This window comes from Coregonus lavaretus, assembly GCF_964263955.1.
Source record: "Coregonus lavaretus genome assembly, chromosome: 3".
NCBI classification, from domain to species: Eukaryota; Metazoa; Chordata; class Actinopteri; order Salmoniformes; family Salmonidae; genus Coregonus; species Coregonus lavaretus.
In genome coordinates, this window is record NC_139990.1 from 20,313,677 (window position 1) to 20,332,424 (window position 18,748).

The 18,748-nt window shown below is 43.2% G+C and overlaps 1 protein-coding gene across 1 annotated transcript; it reads right to left on the bottom strand.

The window, feature by feature from the left end:
• Nucleotides 1-14,172: 14,172 nt before the first annotated feature.
• Nucleotides 14,173-18,118, bottom strand: LOC311117509 (thioredoxin-interacting protein-like). Its single transcript, XM_084157530.1, has 6 exons — nucleotides 17,640-18,118; nucleotides 17,165-17,240; nucleotides 16,916-17,063; nucleotides 16,087-16,446; nucleotides 15,599-15,901; nucleotides 14,173-15,482 (listed from the first exon to the last, which is right to left on the bottom strand). Exons 1-6 carry the CDS (start codon nucleotides 17,893-17,895, stop codon nucleotides 15,435-15,437), a joined length of 1,191 nt encoding a protein of 396 aa, XP_084013656.1. The 5' UTR covers nucleotides 17,896-18,118; the 3' UTR covers nucleotides 14,173-15,434.
• Nucleotides 18,119-18,748: the final 630 nt, after the last annotated feature.

Sequence of the window (18,748 nt, forward strand, 5' to 3'; positions counted from 1 at the left end):
AGGATATGGAAGGATATGAGTAAAGTGGAGGTAAACCTAAGCGTTGGGTAACAATGAAAGAAATAGCATCGCTGGAGGCATCAATTGAGTCGGTCTCCGCGTGTATTGGGGGAGGGGCAAAGGAGCTATCTAAGGCAGGTTTAGCTAGGCTGGGGGGTCTACAGTGATATAGTACAATTAGAAATAACCGAAACAACAATAAACTAACCATGTTTGGGCTGAGGCTAAACATAAACAGGATGTACAGTGGGGAAAAAAAGTATTTAGTCAGCCACCAATTGTGCAAGTTCTCCCACTTAAAAAGATGAGAGAGGCCTGTAATTTTCATCATAGGTACACGTCAACTATGACAGACAAATTGAGGAAAAAAAATCCAGAAAATCCCATTGTAGGATTTTTTATGAATTTATTTGCAAATTATGGTGGAAAATAAGTATTTGGTCACATACAAACAAGCAAGATTTCTGGCTCTCACAGACATGTAACTTCTTCTTTAAGAGGCTCCTCTGTCCTCCACTCGTTACCTGTATTAATGGCACCTGTTTGAACTTGTTATCAGTATAAAAGACACCTGTCCACAACCTCAAACAGTCACACTCCAAACTCCACTATGGCCAAGACCAAAGAGCTGTCAAAGGACACCAAAAACAAAATTGTAGACCTGCACCAGGCTGGGAAGACTGAATCTGCAATAGGTAAGCAGCTTGGTTTGAAGAAATCAACTGTGGGAGCAATTATTAGGAAATGGAAGACATACAAGACCACTGATAATCTCCCTCGATCTGGGGCTCCACGCCAGATCTCACCCCCTGGGGTCAAAATGATCACAAGAACGGTGAGCAAAAATCCCAGAACCACACGGGGGGACCTAGTGAATGACCTGCAGAGAGCTGGGACCAAAGTAACAAAGCCTACCATCAGTAACACACTACGCCGCCAGGGACTCAAATCCTGCAGTGCGAGACGTGTCCCCCTGCTTAAGCCAGTACATGTCCAGGCCCGTCTGAAGTGCATTTGGATGATCCAGAAGAGGATTGGGAGAATGTCATACGGTCAGATGAAACCAAAATATAACTTTTTGGTAAAAACTCAACTCGTCATGTTTGGAGGACAAAGAATGCTGAGTTGCATCCAAAGAACAACATACCTACTGTGAAGCATGGGGTTGGAAACATCATGCTTTGGGGCTGTTTTTCTGCAAAGGGACCAGGACGACTAATCCGTGTAAAGGAAAGAATGAATGGGGCCATGTATCGTGAGATTTTGAGTGAAATCCTCCTTCCATCAGCAAGGGCATTGAAGATTAAGTGTGGCTGGGTCTTTCAGCATGACAATGATCCCAAACACACCGCCCGGGCAACGAAGGAGTGGCTTCGTAAGAAGCATTAAGGTCCTGGAGTGGCCTAGCCAGTCTCCAGATCTCAACCCCATAGATAATCTTTGGAGGGAGTTGAAAGTCTGTGTTGCCCAGCGACAGCCCCAAAACATCACTGCTCTAGAGGAGATCTGCATGGAGGAATGGGCCAAAATACCAGCAACAGTGTGTGAAAACCTTGTGAAGACTTACAGAAAACGTTTGACCTGTGTCATTGCCAACAAAGGGTATATAACAAAGTATTGAGAAACTTTTGTTATTGACCAAATACTTATTTTCCACCATCATATGCCAATAAATTCATAAAAAATCCTACAATGTGATTTTCTGGATTTTTTTTCCTCATTTTGTCTGTCATAGTTGACGTGTACCTATGATGAAAATTACAGGCCTCTCTCATCTTTTTAAGTGGGAGAACTTGCACAATTGGTGGCTGACTAAATACTTTTTTTCCCCACTGTAGTACCGTAAAAAGGAACAGTCCAGCAGATATCAGCTGTATAGCTGAGTTATCATAAGGTCCGGTGGTGAAGTACTAGTGAGTAAGAGGCCACGGCTAGCGTGTGCTAGCGGGCCAGGGCTAGCAGATGGATGGAATCTTCGTGGTTAACGTCGTAACCACATCAGACGATTTCGTCGGCAGACCAGTCGTGTAGGATCGGCGGGGCTCCGTGTCAACACTAGGTGGTCCCGTCCGGTTGACAGAGAGGTAGATAGCCGGGAGATGGGCCTAGCTCAGGATGATTAGCCAGACCACAGCGTCTGTTTTGTTGTAGCTAGCTGGCAGGTTTAGCTAGGCTGGGGGGTCGTAAAAAGGAACAGTCCAGCAGATATCAGCTGTATAGCTGAGTTATCATAAGGTCCGGTGGTGAAGTACTAGTGACTAAGAGGCCACGGCTAGCGTGTGCTAGCGGGCCAGGGCTAGCAGATGGATGGAATCTTCGTGGTTAACGTCGTAACCACATCAGACGATTTCGTCGGCAGACCAGTCGTGTAGGATCGGCGGGGCTCCGTGTCAACACTAGGTGGTCCCGTCCGGTTGACAGAGAGGTAGATAGCCGGGAGATGGGCCTAGCTCAGGATGATTAGCCAGACCACAGCGTCCGTTTTGTTGTAGCTAGCTGGTAGCGACGAATCCGGAGTTAAAGGTCCAGTGATTCAGTGATTCCGGCGGAAAAACTGATATGTTCTGGGTCGATAACGCGCTGTGCAGACTGGCCGAATATCCGGTGATCAATGTCCAGTGATTAAAATTAATCCCGCAGAAAAAAATCCAATGTTCTGGGTGAAACACCGCTAGCTGTGGCTAATAGCAAGTAGCTAGTTAGCTGGCTAGCTAGTTTCAACTGGAGATTCTAGATTCTAGATAAAGGTAAGTCAATAATAGAATCCGTTCCACATTGAGTGAGGCGGGTTGCAGGAAAGTATATCTTGTAGAAGGATGAAAAGTCTGATAGGGAAATATGTACGAAAAATAGGGTATTTACAGGCTATTTACAGACATTTACAGACATACGATAAAAACACAACTGCACTACTCCGCCATCTTGGATCAATATATATTAACTCAATGATTTGTTTAGTTTTTTACTTTGTTTGCAAACTGATATGTGACAAGTATTAATGCCAAAACACCAGTCTCAACGTCAACAGTGAAGAGGCGACTCCGGGATGCTGACCTTCTAGGCAGATTTGCAAAGAAAAAGCCATATCTCAGACTGCCCATCTTTTATTTTTATTGGCCAGTCTGAGATATGGCATTTTCTTTGCAACTCTGCCTAGAAGGTCAGCATCCCGGAGTCGCCTCTTCACTGTTGATGTTGAGACTGGTGTTTTGAGGGTACTATTTAACGATGCTGCCAGTTGAGGATCTGTGAGGCGTCTGTTTCTCAATCTAGACACTCTAATGTATTTGTCCTCTTGCTCAGTTGTGCACCGGGGCCTCCCACTCCTCTTTCTATTCTGGTTAGAGCCAGTTCGAGCTGTTCTGTGAAGGGAGTAGTACACAATGTTGTACGAGATCTTCAGTTTCTTGGCAATTTCTCGCATGGAATACCCTTCATTTCTCAGAACAAGAATAGACTGACGAGTATCAGAAGAAAGTTATTTGTTTCTGGACATTTTGAGCCTGTAATCGAACCCACAATTGCTGATGCTCCAGATACTCAACTAGTCTCAAGAAGGCCAGTTTTATTGCTTCTTTAATCAGCACAACAGTTTTCAGCTGTGCTAACATAATTGCAAAATGGTTTTCTAATGATCAATTAGCCTTTTAAAATGATACACTTGGATTAGCTAACACAATGTTCCATTGGAACACAGGACTGATGGTTGCTGATAGTGGGCCTCTGTACGCCTATGTAGATATTCCATTAAAAATCAGCCATTTCCTGCTACAATAGCCATTTACAACATTAACAATGTCTACACTTTTATTTTAATGGACAAAAAAATAGCTTTTCTTTCGAAAACAAGGACATTTCTAAGTGACCCCAAACTTTTGAACAGTAGTGTATATATATTTATTTTTGTATTTTATTATTTGTTTCGCAAAAAAATAATACCTGCCCTGAATGATGGGTCGCCACTGCCCCTGACCAGTCATTATCCACTATGAAGGTTGCTGTAAATTGTTTTTCAGATGTATAAGATGTTGAAGTTGGCATGAGTGGGGAATATGACTAAAAGCCCTTGCTTTTCCCAGGACATGCAGGGCATGTTGCCAACTGTGTATGTGCAGTTTCCCTGTGTCTGGCATCCTAGGTTGAATAAATTACCCCTGTCGGTATTAAGAACAGCCAAATATAGCTTTTGCACACCCCAGGTCTGATTTTAGCTGCTGGGGATTGGGTGCATACTGCGACTGGTTTGTAACTATGCAGGAGTTCCATCCCAATGTGTTGGTGCCAGTGGTGTAGTGCAATTTTGTTAGGTGCGGGAGCACACATTAATTTTTTTAATTTAGTCATTATTTCTCAAACAACTATTGAATATTATTATAGAATATGCATAAAATGCATCCTCCAATTGAAACGTCTGCCTATGCCTACACATATTGTCTCAAGAAAATGTTATATTTTTTAATACCCTCAAACACCAAGTTAGGTATACCTAATTTCATAATAGGCCATCATCACTGTCCATCATAAATTATAATTCTTCACCTTTTACCGGTGAAATGTCCAAACTGTGTCTGCATGCCAATCATTTGATCTCAATGAGTTTCATGGGAATATGCATTTAGATATTCTTGAATTACTGTTTCGTGAGTGAATTTTAATCAAAGAATATCCTGCCTAGTGGGTCACGCTGTTGAGTTTTGGCCGCATGAGAAAATAAATGCGACTATTCAGCTTCAGTTAACCATCCTAAAATCTCACTAGAAATTAGGTGTTTTTGGTGTAACAGTAACATTATAGGCCCACTACGCTATGCTATTATATTCGGTTATGTTATGTTATGTAAAATATTAATTCATCATTATGTGATCTTGCAGGACACTTCAGAAATACATTTCCTGAAATATTTTTACCATCTCCGTGGATTTTCTATTTGAAAAAAGTGAGGGAGCGTTGCTCCATCACGCTCCAGCAGCACTACATCCCTGGTTGGTGCCTTGATGGAAAACACACTATTTTAGAAAATTATACTTTTGTCGGTGAGGCTTTATTTCAAGGGAAGCAATCCTTGAAAATGCTACAAAGCATTGAATATCATTAGAAAGTGTTTATTTTTGTAATCTTATCAGTGAAACAGTGTTGTTATTGAACTATTCAGCATAGGGCCATCATATGTTTTATGACTTGTAATTTCTAATGATCACACATACATGATTAACAGCTGCGTACTATAACCTGTTTGAGCATACACCTGTTGGTTTTCAATACACAAGAGTGTGAATACTCAAACCGTTTTCATTTTGAGAATATTTCTGCCACATTCATAAAAGCGCAATGAGTGGGGAAAATAATCTAGTAATCTAGTAATTGCCATCTGAGGGACACACTAAACTTAATTTAAGAATTTCACTTATTATTCAATATTGCCCAAATGGAAACCGCGTCAATCGAACATCTTTAGTTAGGGCAGTGGGAAAATGTAACGTGATACTTATGTTACGTCTTCTAACGTTCATTATTTGTGTCCACTCTGGTCAGCTGACAGACTTATCTATACAGCTCCTCACCACATCACATCTTTTGGGAGCCGTGTCCTTTGCACATCATATCCACTTGAAAAAATACTACAGTTTACTATAGAATACTACAGTACTTACTATAGAATTCTGTAGTAAATTGTAGTATGCTGTAGAATACTATACTACACACTGTAGTATCCCTCTATCATGTGTAATACTTACTATAGAATGTTGTAGTGTACTGTAGAATACTATAGTAAATATTACAGTATTTTTTTAAAACACTGTAGTAAGTACTACAGTAAAGTCTGCAAAAACACTACACTTTTTTAACTATAGTAAATGCAGTATTTAATTAGCATATACCCTTCCCATTCCCCTCCCCCATTTCCCAATTTGTGCCACCCATAAGTGAGGAACCTACATGCCAAGTATATACCATATATTATGGTCCCTATAGGTTATAGAAAAGAGCAGATGTTCTGAACTATCTGTTCAGACCCCAGTCCTACCTACAGGTTATGAAAAATGTACACTATAGTAAATACTATACTACAGTCTGCAAAAACACTACAGTAAATACTACAGTATACTACAGTCAGCAAAAACACTACAGTAAATACTACAGTATACTACAATCTGCAAAAACACTACTTTATTATTTTAGTATATACAAAAACAAAAATTACTACAGAATTTATGCTATAGTTAAAGGTGCAATATGCAGAAATCGCCATTTCCTGGTTGGTAAAATTCGAATAGTTCACCTAATTTCAGTTTATGTGACAAAACAAGCAAAGGAGTGTAGAGAATCATTGTACCAACTAAACCGCTGTGAAATATACACTGCTCAAAAAAATAAAGGGAACACTTAAACAACACAATGTAACTCCAAGTCAATCACACTTCTGTGAAATCAAACTGTCCACTTAGGAAGCAACACTGATTGACAATACATTTCACATGCTGTTGTGCAAATGGAATAGACAACAGGTGGAAATTATAGGCAATTAGCAAGACACCCCCAATAAAGGACTGGTTTTGCAGGTGGTGACCACAGACCACTTCTCAGTTCCTATGCTTCCTGGCTGATGTTTTGGTCACTTTTGAATGCTGGCGGTGCTTTCACTCTAGTGGTAGCATGAGACGGAGTCTACAACCCACACAAGTGGCTCAGGTAGTGCAGCTCATCCAGGATGGCACATCAATGCGAGCTGTGGCAAGAAGGTTTGCTGTGTCTGTCAGCGTAGTGTCCAGAGCATGGAGGCGCTACCAGGAGACAGGCCAGTACATCAGGAGACGTGGAGGAGGCCGTAGGAGGGCAACAACCCAGCAGCAGGACTGCTACCTCCGCCTTTGTGCAAGGAGGAGCAGGAGGAGCACTGCCAGAGCCCTGCAAAATGACCTCCAGCAGGCCACAAATGTGCATGTGTCTGCTCAAACGGTCAGAAACAGACTCCATGAGGGTGGTGTGAGGGCCCGACATCCACAGGTGGGGGTTGTGCTTACAGCCCAACACCGTGCAGGACGTTTGGCATTTGCCAGACAACACCAAGATTGGCAAATTCGCCACTGGCGCCCTTTGCTCTTCACAGATGAAAGCAGGTTCACACTGAGCACATGTGACTGACGTGACAGAGTCTGGAGATGCCGTGGAGAACGTTCTGCTGCCTGCAACATCCTCCAGCATGACCGGTTTGGCGGTGGGTCAGTCATGGTGTGGGGTGGTATTTCTTTGGGGGGCCGCACAGCCCTCCATGTGCTCGCCAGAGGTAGCCTGACTGCCATTAGGTACCGAAATGAGATCCTCAGACCCCTTGTGAGACGATATGCTGGTGTGGTTGGCCCTGGGTTCCTCCTAATGCAAGACAATGCTAGACCTCATGTGGCTGGAGTGTGTCAGCAGTTCCTGCAAGAGGAAGGCATTGATGCTATGGACCGCCTGTTCCCCAGACCTGAATCCAATTGAGCACATCTGGGACATCATGTCTCGCTCCATCCACCAACGCCACGTTGCACCACAGACTGTCCAGGAGTTGGCGGATGCTTTAGTCCAGGTCTGGGAGGAGATCCCTCAGGAGACCATCCGCCACCTCATCAGGAGCATTCCCAGGCATTGTAGGGAGGTCATACAGGCGCGTGGAGGCCACACACACTACTGAGCCTCATTTTGACTTGTTTTAAGGACATTACATCAAAGTTGGATCAGCCTGTAGTGTGGTTTTCCACTTTAATTTTGAGGGTGACTCCAAATCCAGACCTCCATGGGTTGATAAATTTGATTTCCATTTATAATTTTTGTGTGATTTTGTTGTCAGCACATTCAACTATGTAAAGAAAAAAGTATTTAATAAGATTATTTCATTCATTCAGATCTAGGATGTGTTATTTTAGTGTTCCCTTTATTTTTTTGAGCAGTGTATTTTCAATAACCGAAATTATTGTATTTTCAGCTGTTTGAAGCTGGCGTACCAAACCGAAGGTAAAAGACGCAAAAACTAAACTTAAGAACGGGAAGCATAGACATAGCGCACATAGAACCGATCTACCGCTTTTTAGGCATGCTTTCAATTAGAATGACAGATTTATAACAAATTTTTATGAAAGCTTTAACAGTAAATCCTACAGTATATTACAGTATACTACAGTAAATAGAGTGCACCAGCAGCAGCAAACCGGCTGCTTGTCAACATAAATAGTACAGTATTCACTGTAGTGCTTTTGCAGACTTTAGTCCGCAAAAAAACACTACACTGAATAATACAGTAAAGTCCGCAAAACCACAACAGTGAATACTAGTATTTATACCATATACTATAGTATTTTTTCCTGTGGGTAGCTCTGTTATCTGCTGTTGATATTTCTTCCACATCAGCCGTACCCACTCATCATGTTCATAATGGGCAAGTAATGGTGACTCAATGGGGTGGAACGATCTCAAGGGAAACAGTCATTAACCGATATGCATGGGTGGGTTAAAACCATTTCAGTTCGCCATCTGCTACTTCTTTGGTCAACCATTAACTTTGTGAATGTTTCCAGATGACAGGTTTTTTTAATCAGTCCTATGCCACCCTCATCCTTTGACCCTAGGGAAGTTGTATGCACCTGAAGACTATACATGTAACTGCCCACGCACGACTTATGGCCAAGCCAAACAGTTTGCCCATGTACATGAGTAGTGCAGACGTTGGCAGAAATTGCAATGGAAAAGCATGGCACGGCACGAGGATGGGCACTTATACTGTTGAGCTGAATCTCAGGAGTGAGTCAAAGAACTACACTTCCCAGAGTGCACCAGCAGCAGCAAACCGGCTGCTTGTCACCTGATCAATCATTTTCACTGATTTGGAGCACCTGTGAAGGCATAGAGGGGCTCAGTCATTCAGAAGAACAAACTTCAGAGAGAAGACTCCAAGTTCACTCACAGGTTCAGTCCAAAGACGCCAATGGTAAAAGGCTTAAATGGTTAATTCATTTAAGTTATTTAGAATGTTTATTTAAATGTTTAAACTAATTTAAGTTCATTAAAATGTTTAATTAAAATGGTAACTTTTTGTTCTGTCTTTAAAGGTTTACAGCCTAATTTACTGGCTAATTTACTGGCTAATTTACTGGACAGACCAATCAACTGAAAGCAAACTAAAAATAAAAAAATTGAGTCGGAAATTTGAGTTGGCCCTGTGTCCTTTGGATGGTGAACAAGAGGAGGACTTGACAGTTGTAAACCACGCGGAGCGGCCTGGCCCTGAGGATAAACGGATTCAGATCCAGAAATAAGCTGTTGACGCAGAGGAAGTCAAGATGGCGGAAGATGTCCTGGGGAAGTCGGTCCAGCAGCTCAAAAAGGAGAGGACCACTGCAAAAAGCAGCTTCACCAGACAAGCCAACTTCATTTCAAGAGGGGCAAGCAGCATGCTTCAAGTGGAGTTAAAGGAGGAATTCGCTAAGCTTTCAGATTGTTTCAGAAAGATGCTCAATGCCAACGATGACTACAGGATTGGACTGGAGGCTGACATGACTGAGGATAAGGAACCAGGTCTTAATGAACAGCAAGAGGCATATCACAGATGGAGGAAAGACTGGGAAATGCTGCAAAAGCAGGGAGAGCCATCCAGATCAACTGAAGTTAAGAAAATTCAACTCCTGGAGAGTGTGGATGACAAAATCTCAAAAGACCTCAGACTTTCAACCTACACCACTGCCGATGACATGTTCAGAGTCCTGGAGAACAGGTATGGCAACAAGTCAACCATCATAGTAGAAATCCTGGAAGAGCTGGAGAAGATGCCACGTGAAATGGAACCAACCAAGAAAGGTCATTGATCTCATACAGTCAGTGGAGAAGGCTCTAGCTGATCTCACAGAGTTAGGAAACTCTGGAGCCATAAATAACCCACTGGTAATTAGATCCATTGAAAGCAAGTTGCCTGACTTCATTAAAAGAGACTGGGTGATGTTCATGGTTGAACCCAGAAACAATGTCACATCAGACAACCACTTTGTCATGCTCTTGAAGTTCCTGAAAAGTCAAGAAGAAATACTAGAGAGACTCGAACACCTCAGAACTGTGGAAAAGTCAGATCGTTTGGACAAGAAGTATGACAGAAAGATTGCCTCAACAAAATCCAAGAGCTTGATGAGGTATGTGGTGTATGTGGTGATAGTGGGCACAACAACAAAATCTTCTTCTGTAGAAAGTTCAAAAGACTTAAGCTACCTGAAAAGAAAACTGTATTGAGAAAGCTGGGAGCATGCAGAAAATGTCTCGGATGCCATGATGAAGATGGATACTGCAGAGACACTTTCCTATGCAGAAACAAAGACTGTAAAAGGGAAGGTGGTGCCCAAGACCACCATTTTTTCCTCTGCCCAAAAGGAGAAGTCAAAAGAGGGGAAGAGAGAAAGAGTGGAAAAGACGGCAAAGGTGAATGCAAGCTAACGGAGGAACAAGAGGAGATCTTGTCTGAACTTTCCCAGGAAATGGCAGATCGATGCAGAAAGGCTTTCACCAACACCAACAAAACCGCAGTGACACTCGATGCTTCAGGCCAGTCTGAGCTACTGCAGAGAAATGGGCTCTCTGAACTTCCTGTCATCATGATGTTGATGTAAGTCACGGCAAACGCAGGGAAGAAGATTGGGACTTTAATTGACCTTGCTTCAGACACAAACTACATTACCCATAAGGCTGCTGAAAGACTGAGGTTAAGACATGAGAAGATAACTTTAGTTGTGCATGGGGTTGGTGGTATGACCATGGAGGTGAACACACAAAGGTATCTCCTCAAAGTCAGAGTCAAGACACCTAAAGGGACAGAGAGAGCTCATGAAATTGTCTGCTACGGCTTGGATGAAATCGCCAGAGTGCATCAAGTAATTGAACCTGAGAAGTTGAAAAAATTATTCCCAGAAGTCAAACTTACAGAATTGGAAAGGCATTCTCATTAGCCACCGAGAGGGAAGACTCGCTCCCCAGAGGGTAAAAATCATGGGAGACCTCGTCTTGTGGGAGGGTCCATTGGGGAAAACAGTGGAGGTTGCCGCATATGAGTCCAAAAAACACTTCACTCGCTCCATGAGGACAGCAGCTGTCAAATATCAAGAAATCACAAGACCAACAACTGACACAGCCCAGCTACAGCAGGAGGATGTGACTCAGACCAAATTTACAGCTGCCAGTAACCGTGAGTTCCTTGAGTGGTGGCACTGGGACAGCATCGGAGCTGCATGTGAGCCAAGATGTGGAGGATGTCGATGTGGAAACTGTCCACCAGGAGATAAATAAATGACCCTGGCAGAGGAGAGGGAACTGGAGATCATTAAAGGAGGCCTCACCTACAAGAAGGGGGATGCTCACACACCGGCTCCACATTGGGATGCAAAGTATCCTTGGACGGTAGATCCAGCCTCTCTCCCGAACAACAAAAGTGCAGTCCAGGCTTGTTTCTTAAGGATGGAAGAGCAACTAAGCAGAGAGCCAGATTGGAAAGTCGCATATGCTACCCAGATCCATGAAATGGTCGAGCGAGGCGCAGCCATAAAACTCACCAACAAAATCATGGACGAATGGAACGGACCAGTGTGGTACGTAAGCCACCTGGTGGCACCAAACCCTCATTCGGTGACCACCGGTTCATATTGTATGGAATAGTAGCCAGAAATACAAAGGCGTGGGTATGAATGATCTTCTTCTGAAGGGACCAGACGTTCTCAACCCTATAAGAGCTGTCTTGCTGAGGTTCAGAGAAGGGACGTATGCATCTCTAGAAGACATCAAAAAGATGTACAACTCTGTATGGCTGGAGGAGCGTGAGATGCATCTTCACAGGTTCCTCTGGAGGGACAGCCCAGATGAAGAGATAAGTGAATATGCAATAACCTGAGTCAACATTGGGGACAGACCTGCTGGTTGCATTGCTCAGTTGGCTATGAGGGAAACAGCACGCCTGCCCAACTTTCTTCACTTGGAGGATGAGCGCAGAGTCATTGAAGAGGACAGTTATGTGGATGACCTCTTAACCTCCCAAAATGACCTGAATAAACTTGACAAAATCACAGCAAATGTCGAAGAGATCTTGAAAGCTGGAGGGTTCTTCCTCAAACCATGGGTCCGGTTAGGGCAAAGTGGGAGGCAAGGAATGGAGATGGAGGTTCTGACAAAGACACAAAGTAAAACCTTAATTCTTCCAAATCAAATGAGGGACGAAGACAACAAAGCCTTGGGTATCGGCTACCAAATGGATGAAGACAAGCTCTACATGTTAACTTTTCCAAAAGGAAAAAGAAGATGAAAGTTGGAAAAAATCTTCTCAAGGAGGAGGTGAGAACTTGAGACACCTAACCCACTGACTAGGAGGGCTCTCTTAAGCCAAGTGGCTGGACTGTACGACCCAATTGGCTTAGTTACACCTGCCAAACAGAAGGGAGCAATTCTTGTTCGAAAAGCATTCCAAGAGGGAGGGGGTGGGAAACCAACCCAAGAAACCTGGGACCAACCTCTCTCAGAAAGCCTCAGAGAAGAAGCCATCCAGCTTTTTGAAGAATATGTGCAGCTTGGAGAGGTGAAATTCCACAGGAGCCTCACACCAGCTGGCAGGGAAGGGAAACCTTGGGGCATCACATTCTCTGATGGAAGTGACAAAACGCTAGAGACAGACAAAACTGAGAAAACCATCTAATTTGGGACATAGTTTAATAATTATGAGATGAAGGGGTAAAAAACCTGGGGACAGGTGTTCTTTTGATCTCCCTCTATTTACAAAACATAATTGGGATCACTAGACATGGAGGTAACTTGACAGTAAGGATAAAAGGACAAGCTTCCCAAAGACGATGAGAGGTCACAAACCCAATCCAGTGCATACACCATGCATAGCATGGCTAAACCAGGCTTGCATTCGCTCCATTCTCATTTGAAATGCCTTTCAATTCTTCTCTTGGTAAACAGTGAGTGTTTCTGTTTGTCTTGGCCTATTTCATGAAGGGAATGTTTCCAAAGAATTGTGTTTATCCTTGTTCAGTTTGTAGGGCAGGGGAAGTTTTAACAGCCAAGGCAGGGATTCAATCCGATCGTGGATTTAGACAATGCACCATTTAAATGTGTTTCCAGTTGAACCGACATATACAGCATTTACCATGAATGTGGTCTCTGCGAATGTGGGAACATTGCCTTTAAAACGTGCATTGCAGACAAAGCGCAATCGGATTGAATCCCAACCAAAGTATATTTGCTTGTTATCATGGTCTCTAGAAAATCAATGTCTGTCATATCTGCAGCAGGGTTTTTTCTTAACTCAAAGCTACTCCAACACCTATTTATTGATGGATATTGATTCTCTCCATGTGAGATAAAGGCACTCAAGTAGTTATTGGGGTGTTTGTTTGCAACAAGTTCTCAATCTTATGGTAACTTATTTTTACAGTTAATTGACACTGAGATTTTGAGAAATATTCACAACAACCAAATCTCATCCAAAGGGAAGACTTTTCTTGATGGGCAGCCCCATTTTCCTTTGATTTGCTTCAAGAGTCACATCCTGTGCAAGGCCTTAGGGCTGTATTCAATCATAATCGCAGAAGTTCACTTTACAGCGTGATTGAAATTGAAAGGCAATGTTTCCGCTTTAGCGGAGACTGTATTCATGGGAACGCTGCATATGTCGGCTCAATCGTAAATTAAAAGATCCGCGTTAAAATGTAAAGGTAATTTCCGATTGAGCCGACATAAGCAGCGTTTACCGTGAATGCAGTCTCCACGAACATTGCCTTTAAATTTCAATCGAGCTATATATACAGTATATATGGTTCCCAGAGTAGCCCTCTACATGATCGTCACCAGACTCAACCATCTCCCTGACAAACCTTCCTCTGATCAAGCCATGAACTGTCCCTCTCCATCTTTGGAGGATGCATGCACGCAAAAACTTGGCCTCTATTGGTTGACCTAACTATAGCTATTCATACATTTTATAATGCGGATCTTACATAATACTTCTGCAATTCGGATTGAATCCAGCCCTAGGCTTTTCATTACAATTCCCTTTCAGAGAAGGGATCATCTCTAGAAGCAACTGTGGCTTGGTACTATTATTGTTTGGCTATGCAGTGTAATGATTGTAGGTTGCCGTCATGTACATCACATTCGTAACACAAATCATATAGTTAAAACTTTTTATTTATAGAAAAGTCTCATACAAAATATAATTTATTTACAATATGCACAAAATATAAAAGATGCATTGAATATTTGTGTTCTCAGAGATCAGTCTTACAACATATATTCAGCTTAGGCATCCCACAATAAAATACTTTCTAGGAGAAACCAAAATATATTGACAATATTATTTTCACACAAGGTGTGTTTCTCGATGTCTCAGAGCATGTGCGAGGAGTGTTAATCACAAAATACACCCCAGTTCGGCTTTGTGATTCAGCCCTCATTTGAAATACGAAACAATTTGAGCCCTTGCTAATATGGAGGCAATGCAACAATATATTGGGTTCGTGTTGGGGAGACATACTCCCAACATAATCAGAAACATTATTCAAAACAAAAACACGGAGAAACAAACAAATCTAAACAACAAGCTCTCCTGTAGGCAGTTATAGAGCAATATGGATCCATAAGAAAGTGCAATACCATAGAAGATTTTTTCAAAAACACTGGTAAAGAAGAATATAAGACTCTGCATGATTGTCCCTTGGGAAGATATTCAACATGCAGTAATTCTCAAACGCAACAAATAGTCTAACACAAAATTGCTTACTTTTATTTTAGAAGAAATATATATATATATAAATAATTAAACAAAATATGGTTCCTCAGATGAAATCCCACATTTTCGTGAAATACAGGAATTATATGGAATGACTAAACACCATGAAGGATGGACACCCAACAAGCAAAGAGCTTATGCATAATCAGTCGGGGACTTCTCAACAAGTGGTTGGCCCCGGTGGGAAACTTATGGAGATCACATGGTTTATAAAGGACTATAAGATCCCTCTTAATTTCTTATCAGTCATCTCTTATGAATTAAGAACATTGACGGTATTGGAAGGAGCAGCTTATTCACAACAAGACACTGCAAACCACAACGTCCGCAGTGTTATGCTCAGGTGCAGAAACCTGAACAGCAACAGTCCTGGAGGAAACAGAACAAGCTCAGCTTAGGTGGTGCTGCAAAGATGGCCGAAAGCACTGGCACAAGAAGACTTCAGCCTCTTGCCTCCTGACCGTCACATCCTCTTCCTTTCTCGATGCAGGGCCGGCTCCGATTCCCGACACCACATCACTTCCCAAAGTTCGTCCAACACTTCTCCAACATTAATTTGGATATTCTGCTCCTTTTCAAGTGAGCTAAGTGCTAAAAGTGGCCCTTGTACAGTGGACCAGAGTTCTGGAAGCGCTGAGGTAGTTCAGCAGACCTGCAGCATGCGAGTGTTGCCATTTAACTCCTCATCAACCTGAAACAGACAAGAAAGAGACGCTTGGGTTAGATCACCTGCTCATCAATTCAATCACAATTGAACTAGTACCATGATGGAGATATTTTATCTGCATTTATTTTAAAGACACTCACCTCAGAGTAGGCAGGCAGAGGTGGGAACTGGAAGGCTGAGGAGTGCATGAAGATGGGGCTGTCATCACCATCATAGTCGTTCAGCAGGGGCGTGAGGGGCTGGTCCAGGCGGCAGTCGCGGGTGACATCGCAATAGCTGGGGGGAGCAGAGGGCATGCGCAGTGACACCCAGCTGGCTGAAGCATTGCTGACCGAGCCGTCTGTGCTGCTCACACTGTTGGTGCGGCTGCCCAGGCCGGCTGTGCCGATGACCAGCGGCAGCTCCAGGATCAGCTTTTCGCTGCCTGGGATGTGCATGTAGATCTGGAAGAGAGGATAACGGTTAGAAATCAGACTTGCTGAGTGGCCATTTCGAAAGGCTGCATGTCTAACTAGTGCGGTCACTTGGCTCATCCTCTTATCTAATTGAAGGACTGGCTGATTTAGAGTAATGACCATACTATTAGCATTATCCTATTATGCTAGTTGGAGGGGATCAAGATGCTCACCATAAGGGCGTACTCCACGCGGATGATGTTGCAGCCCAGCATGGAGGGCTTGATCTTGGGCACCCGGATGGTCTTACCCTGCCAGGCATCGCACATGCCGGAGATTATGTGGTTGCCGCGCACAGAGGAGAGCTTCTGCCGGAAGACCTTGGTCCTGCCATTGGCCTGGTAGGTGTGCTTAGAGATGATGGCTGCCTTGGGCACCACAATACGTGAGCAGGTGTTCTCAAACTTGGCGCTGATGCAGATGTCTTCGCCCTCACAGAACCCCTTGCGGTCGATCTTGGCATTGAGGGACACCTGGCCATCGGGAATGAACATGCAGGTGACTTTCTTCTCCTTCATGCCGCCTGTAGGAGACTGAAGAAAGGGCGAGAAAGAGAGACTGGTTACACAGGGGCTCACTTTAACAGATGTTTAACCATGTTTTTACGATCTCTAATTCAACAGCTCTATTCCTTCATGTTCACATAAATGCCAAGTTAACTCAGACTTCTAAGGCCTATGACCTGAATTGCAGGAGGTCAAATCTCCCCATGCTTTACAAGGAAGGCAGCTGAGCAGGATGAGGCACAGGTGCCCAACCTGAAGCTTCACATTGGGGCATGTCACACGACTGTAATCCCACGAAGCCTGGTTGAATTTATAGGTCAAGGGAAAAGTCTGATACAGACTGCTCACTCTTAATACTTTCAGATTGTCATCTGTTGTGTATCCGCAATACTATTAAAGGTGAGTTGCCTTAGACTTCAGGTGGCTAGTTGGCTTGCACCTCAGCTATTTCTACTTTTGCAGTTCAGGCTTTGTGATAAGTGAGAGATGAACTCACCAGCAGATCCGGGGTGTTCACATCCAGGGGCTCCTCCACCTCAAAGTGCTTCTTACACTCCAGGGCAGGCTGAGCAGGTCTCTCCATCAAGGCCTTTACATAGTACTGGACATAGCCAAACTTGCCCTTGTAGGAAGACACAATCTGCCTGTGGGGAAACAAAAAGATGAGACAGAGCCACAGACAGAGAGGAAGATTTATCTTGTATTGACTCAATAAAATAATACAGGCCAATGCAAAGAGACTTACCCTTGTTGGGGGAGCTCAAATCCAAACATGTACTCGTACTTGTTGCCAGGTCTAAGGATAACTGAGCCATCATGATCTGAAAATTTAAAGAGAGATTTAATAAAGGTGATTTATCTTGCAGTTTCCACTAATCAGGCAAAAGGTTGTTTTATTTATTTACGTTAGACTTTCAGCTATGTTATCTTCTAAAGCCTAGTGTTGGAAGTTTAGTAGGGGACACTTTCAGTCTAAAGAACAGCTCATAACCGCTAGCTAAACGTAATACTTCACATGAATCTGTAATTCGATCCTTACAGTGACAGTCACATTTGAAATGCATGTCATATCATAATCACAAACTGATCTTTGAGTCACTACAGTAGCTAGTCATCGTCGTCATCAGTACCAGCCATATGTACATCCACTTGGCTAACGTTACACTTGAAAATAAGTTATTTATCATATTGATTGTATGGAATAATTATCTTAATATTACCAGCTGGCTGGTCATCAAGTTGAACAACTTCTTCGTATCTCAAGTACTCATTCTCCTCTCTGCATTTCTGCTTTCCTTTGGCATATTCCACTTTGGCGCATCCAACTCCGAGCACTCTCATAGCGGAGACTCTGGTCACCTCCGCTACTTCCACCACGATCCTCCCTGCTACTTTGTCTCCACTGCAGTAGAAAGCCTTGTTAGCATCGCTGAAAATGACTTCGAAGGTCTTCACTCTCTTTGGCATAACAACCATGTTTGCTATTTAATCGATATCCAAGTCTAAGATTTGCACAGCAAGAAGTTCAGTTATTCCAACTCGAAATCGATGTTTTGTTGTTCAATAAGACGGTCAAAGTCAATATAATTGATTGAGTGAGGTTTAGACGACTACGACTGTGAAGCAGCGCAAAACGCTTGCTTTAATGTAAGAAAACCCTAAAATATAACCAACTGTCATGTTCACTTCAGGATCTATAAACAAAGGATGAAGGCGCAGCTTTTATATGAGGAGGGCCAGCCAGTGATTCACCAGCGTTGTTGATCACTTCAGCTGAGCATGTGGAAGCAGAATGCACAGCATGGCTCAGCGCATGAACATCGACGTTTGTGTCGTCTGTAACCAATCAGCGCCTGGGAACGGCGCGTGGACACCTCGTGGCTTAGAGGTTAGAGTGAGTGCTCAGCAGCTGTCACGGAGGACGGGCTTTGGAGGAGTGGCTAGATTCTTCTCTGGAGCTCTTTACAGTCTATGGTCTTTTCTAGAGCGAAATTAACTTCATAAGCCCGGAACAGGAAGGAAAGCTCTTAAATATATGAATAGTATAGTGTTTTTTTACAGCCCCATCGAGGTAAATTTTTTCTGATTTTCCAACCTGGGAGTGGATAAAGAAGTGTTATGGCATTACAAACTACACTGAGTGTACAAACCATTAGGAACACCTGCTCTTTCCTTGACATAGACCAGTGGTTCCCAACCTTTTTCAGTTATTGTACCACCAACTGAATTTTGCTCTGCCGGAGTACCCCCTCATGTGCATTTTACCAGTAGGCCTATGGTCTCATGAGTCTTCTCAAGTACCCCCTGTGGATAGGCCAAGTACCCCTGG

Coding starts and splice junctions, on each gene's coding strand:
- LOC311117509 (XM_084157530.1), bottom strand. CDS start 17,895: ATGGTTGTTATGCCAAAGAGAGTGAAGACCTTCGAAGTCATTTTCAGC. Junction 17,241..17,639: donor ACTTGATGACCAGCCAGCTG/GTAATATTAAGA, acceptor TTAAATTTTCAG/ATCATGATGGCTCAGTTATC. Junction 17,064..17,164: donor TTTGAGCTCCCCCAACAAGG/GTAAGTCTCTTT, acceptor GTTTCCCCACAG/GCAGATTGTGTCTTCCTACA.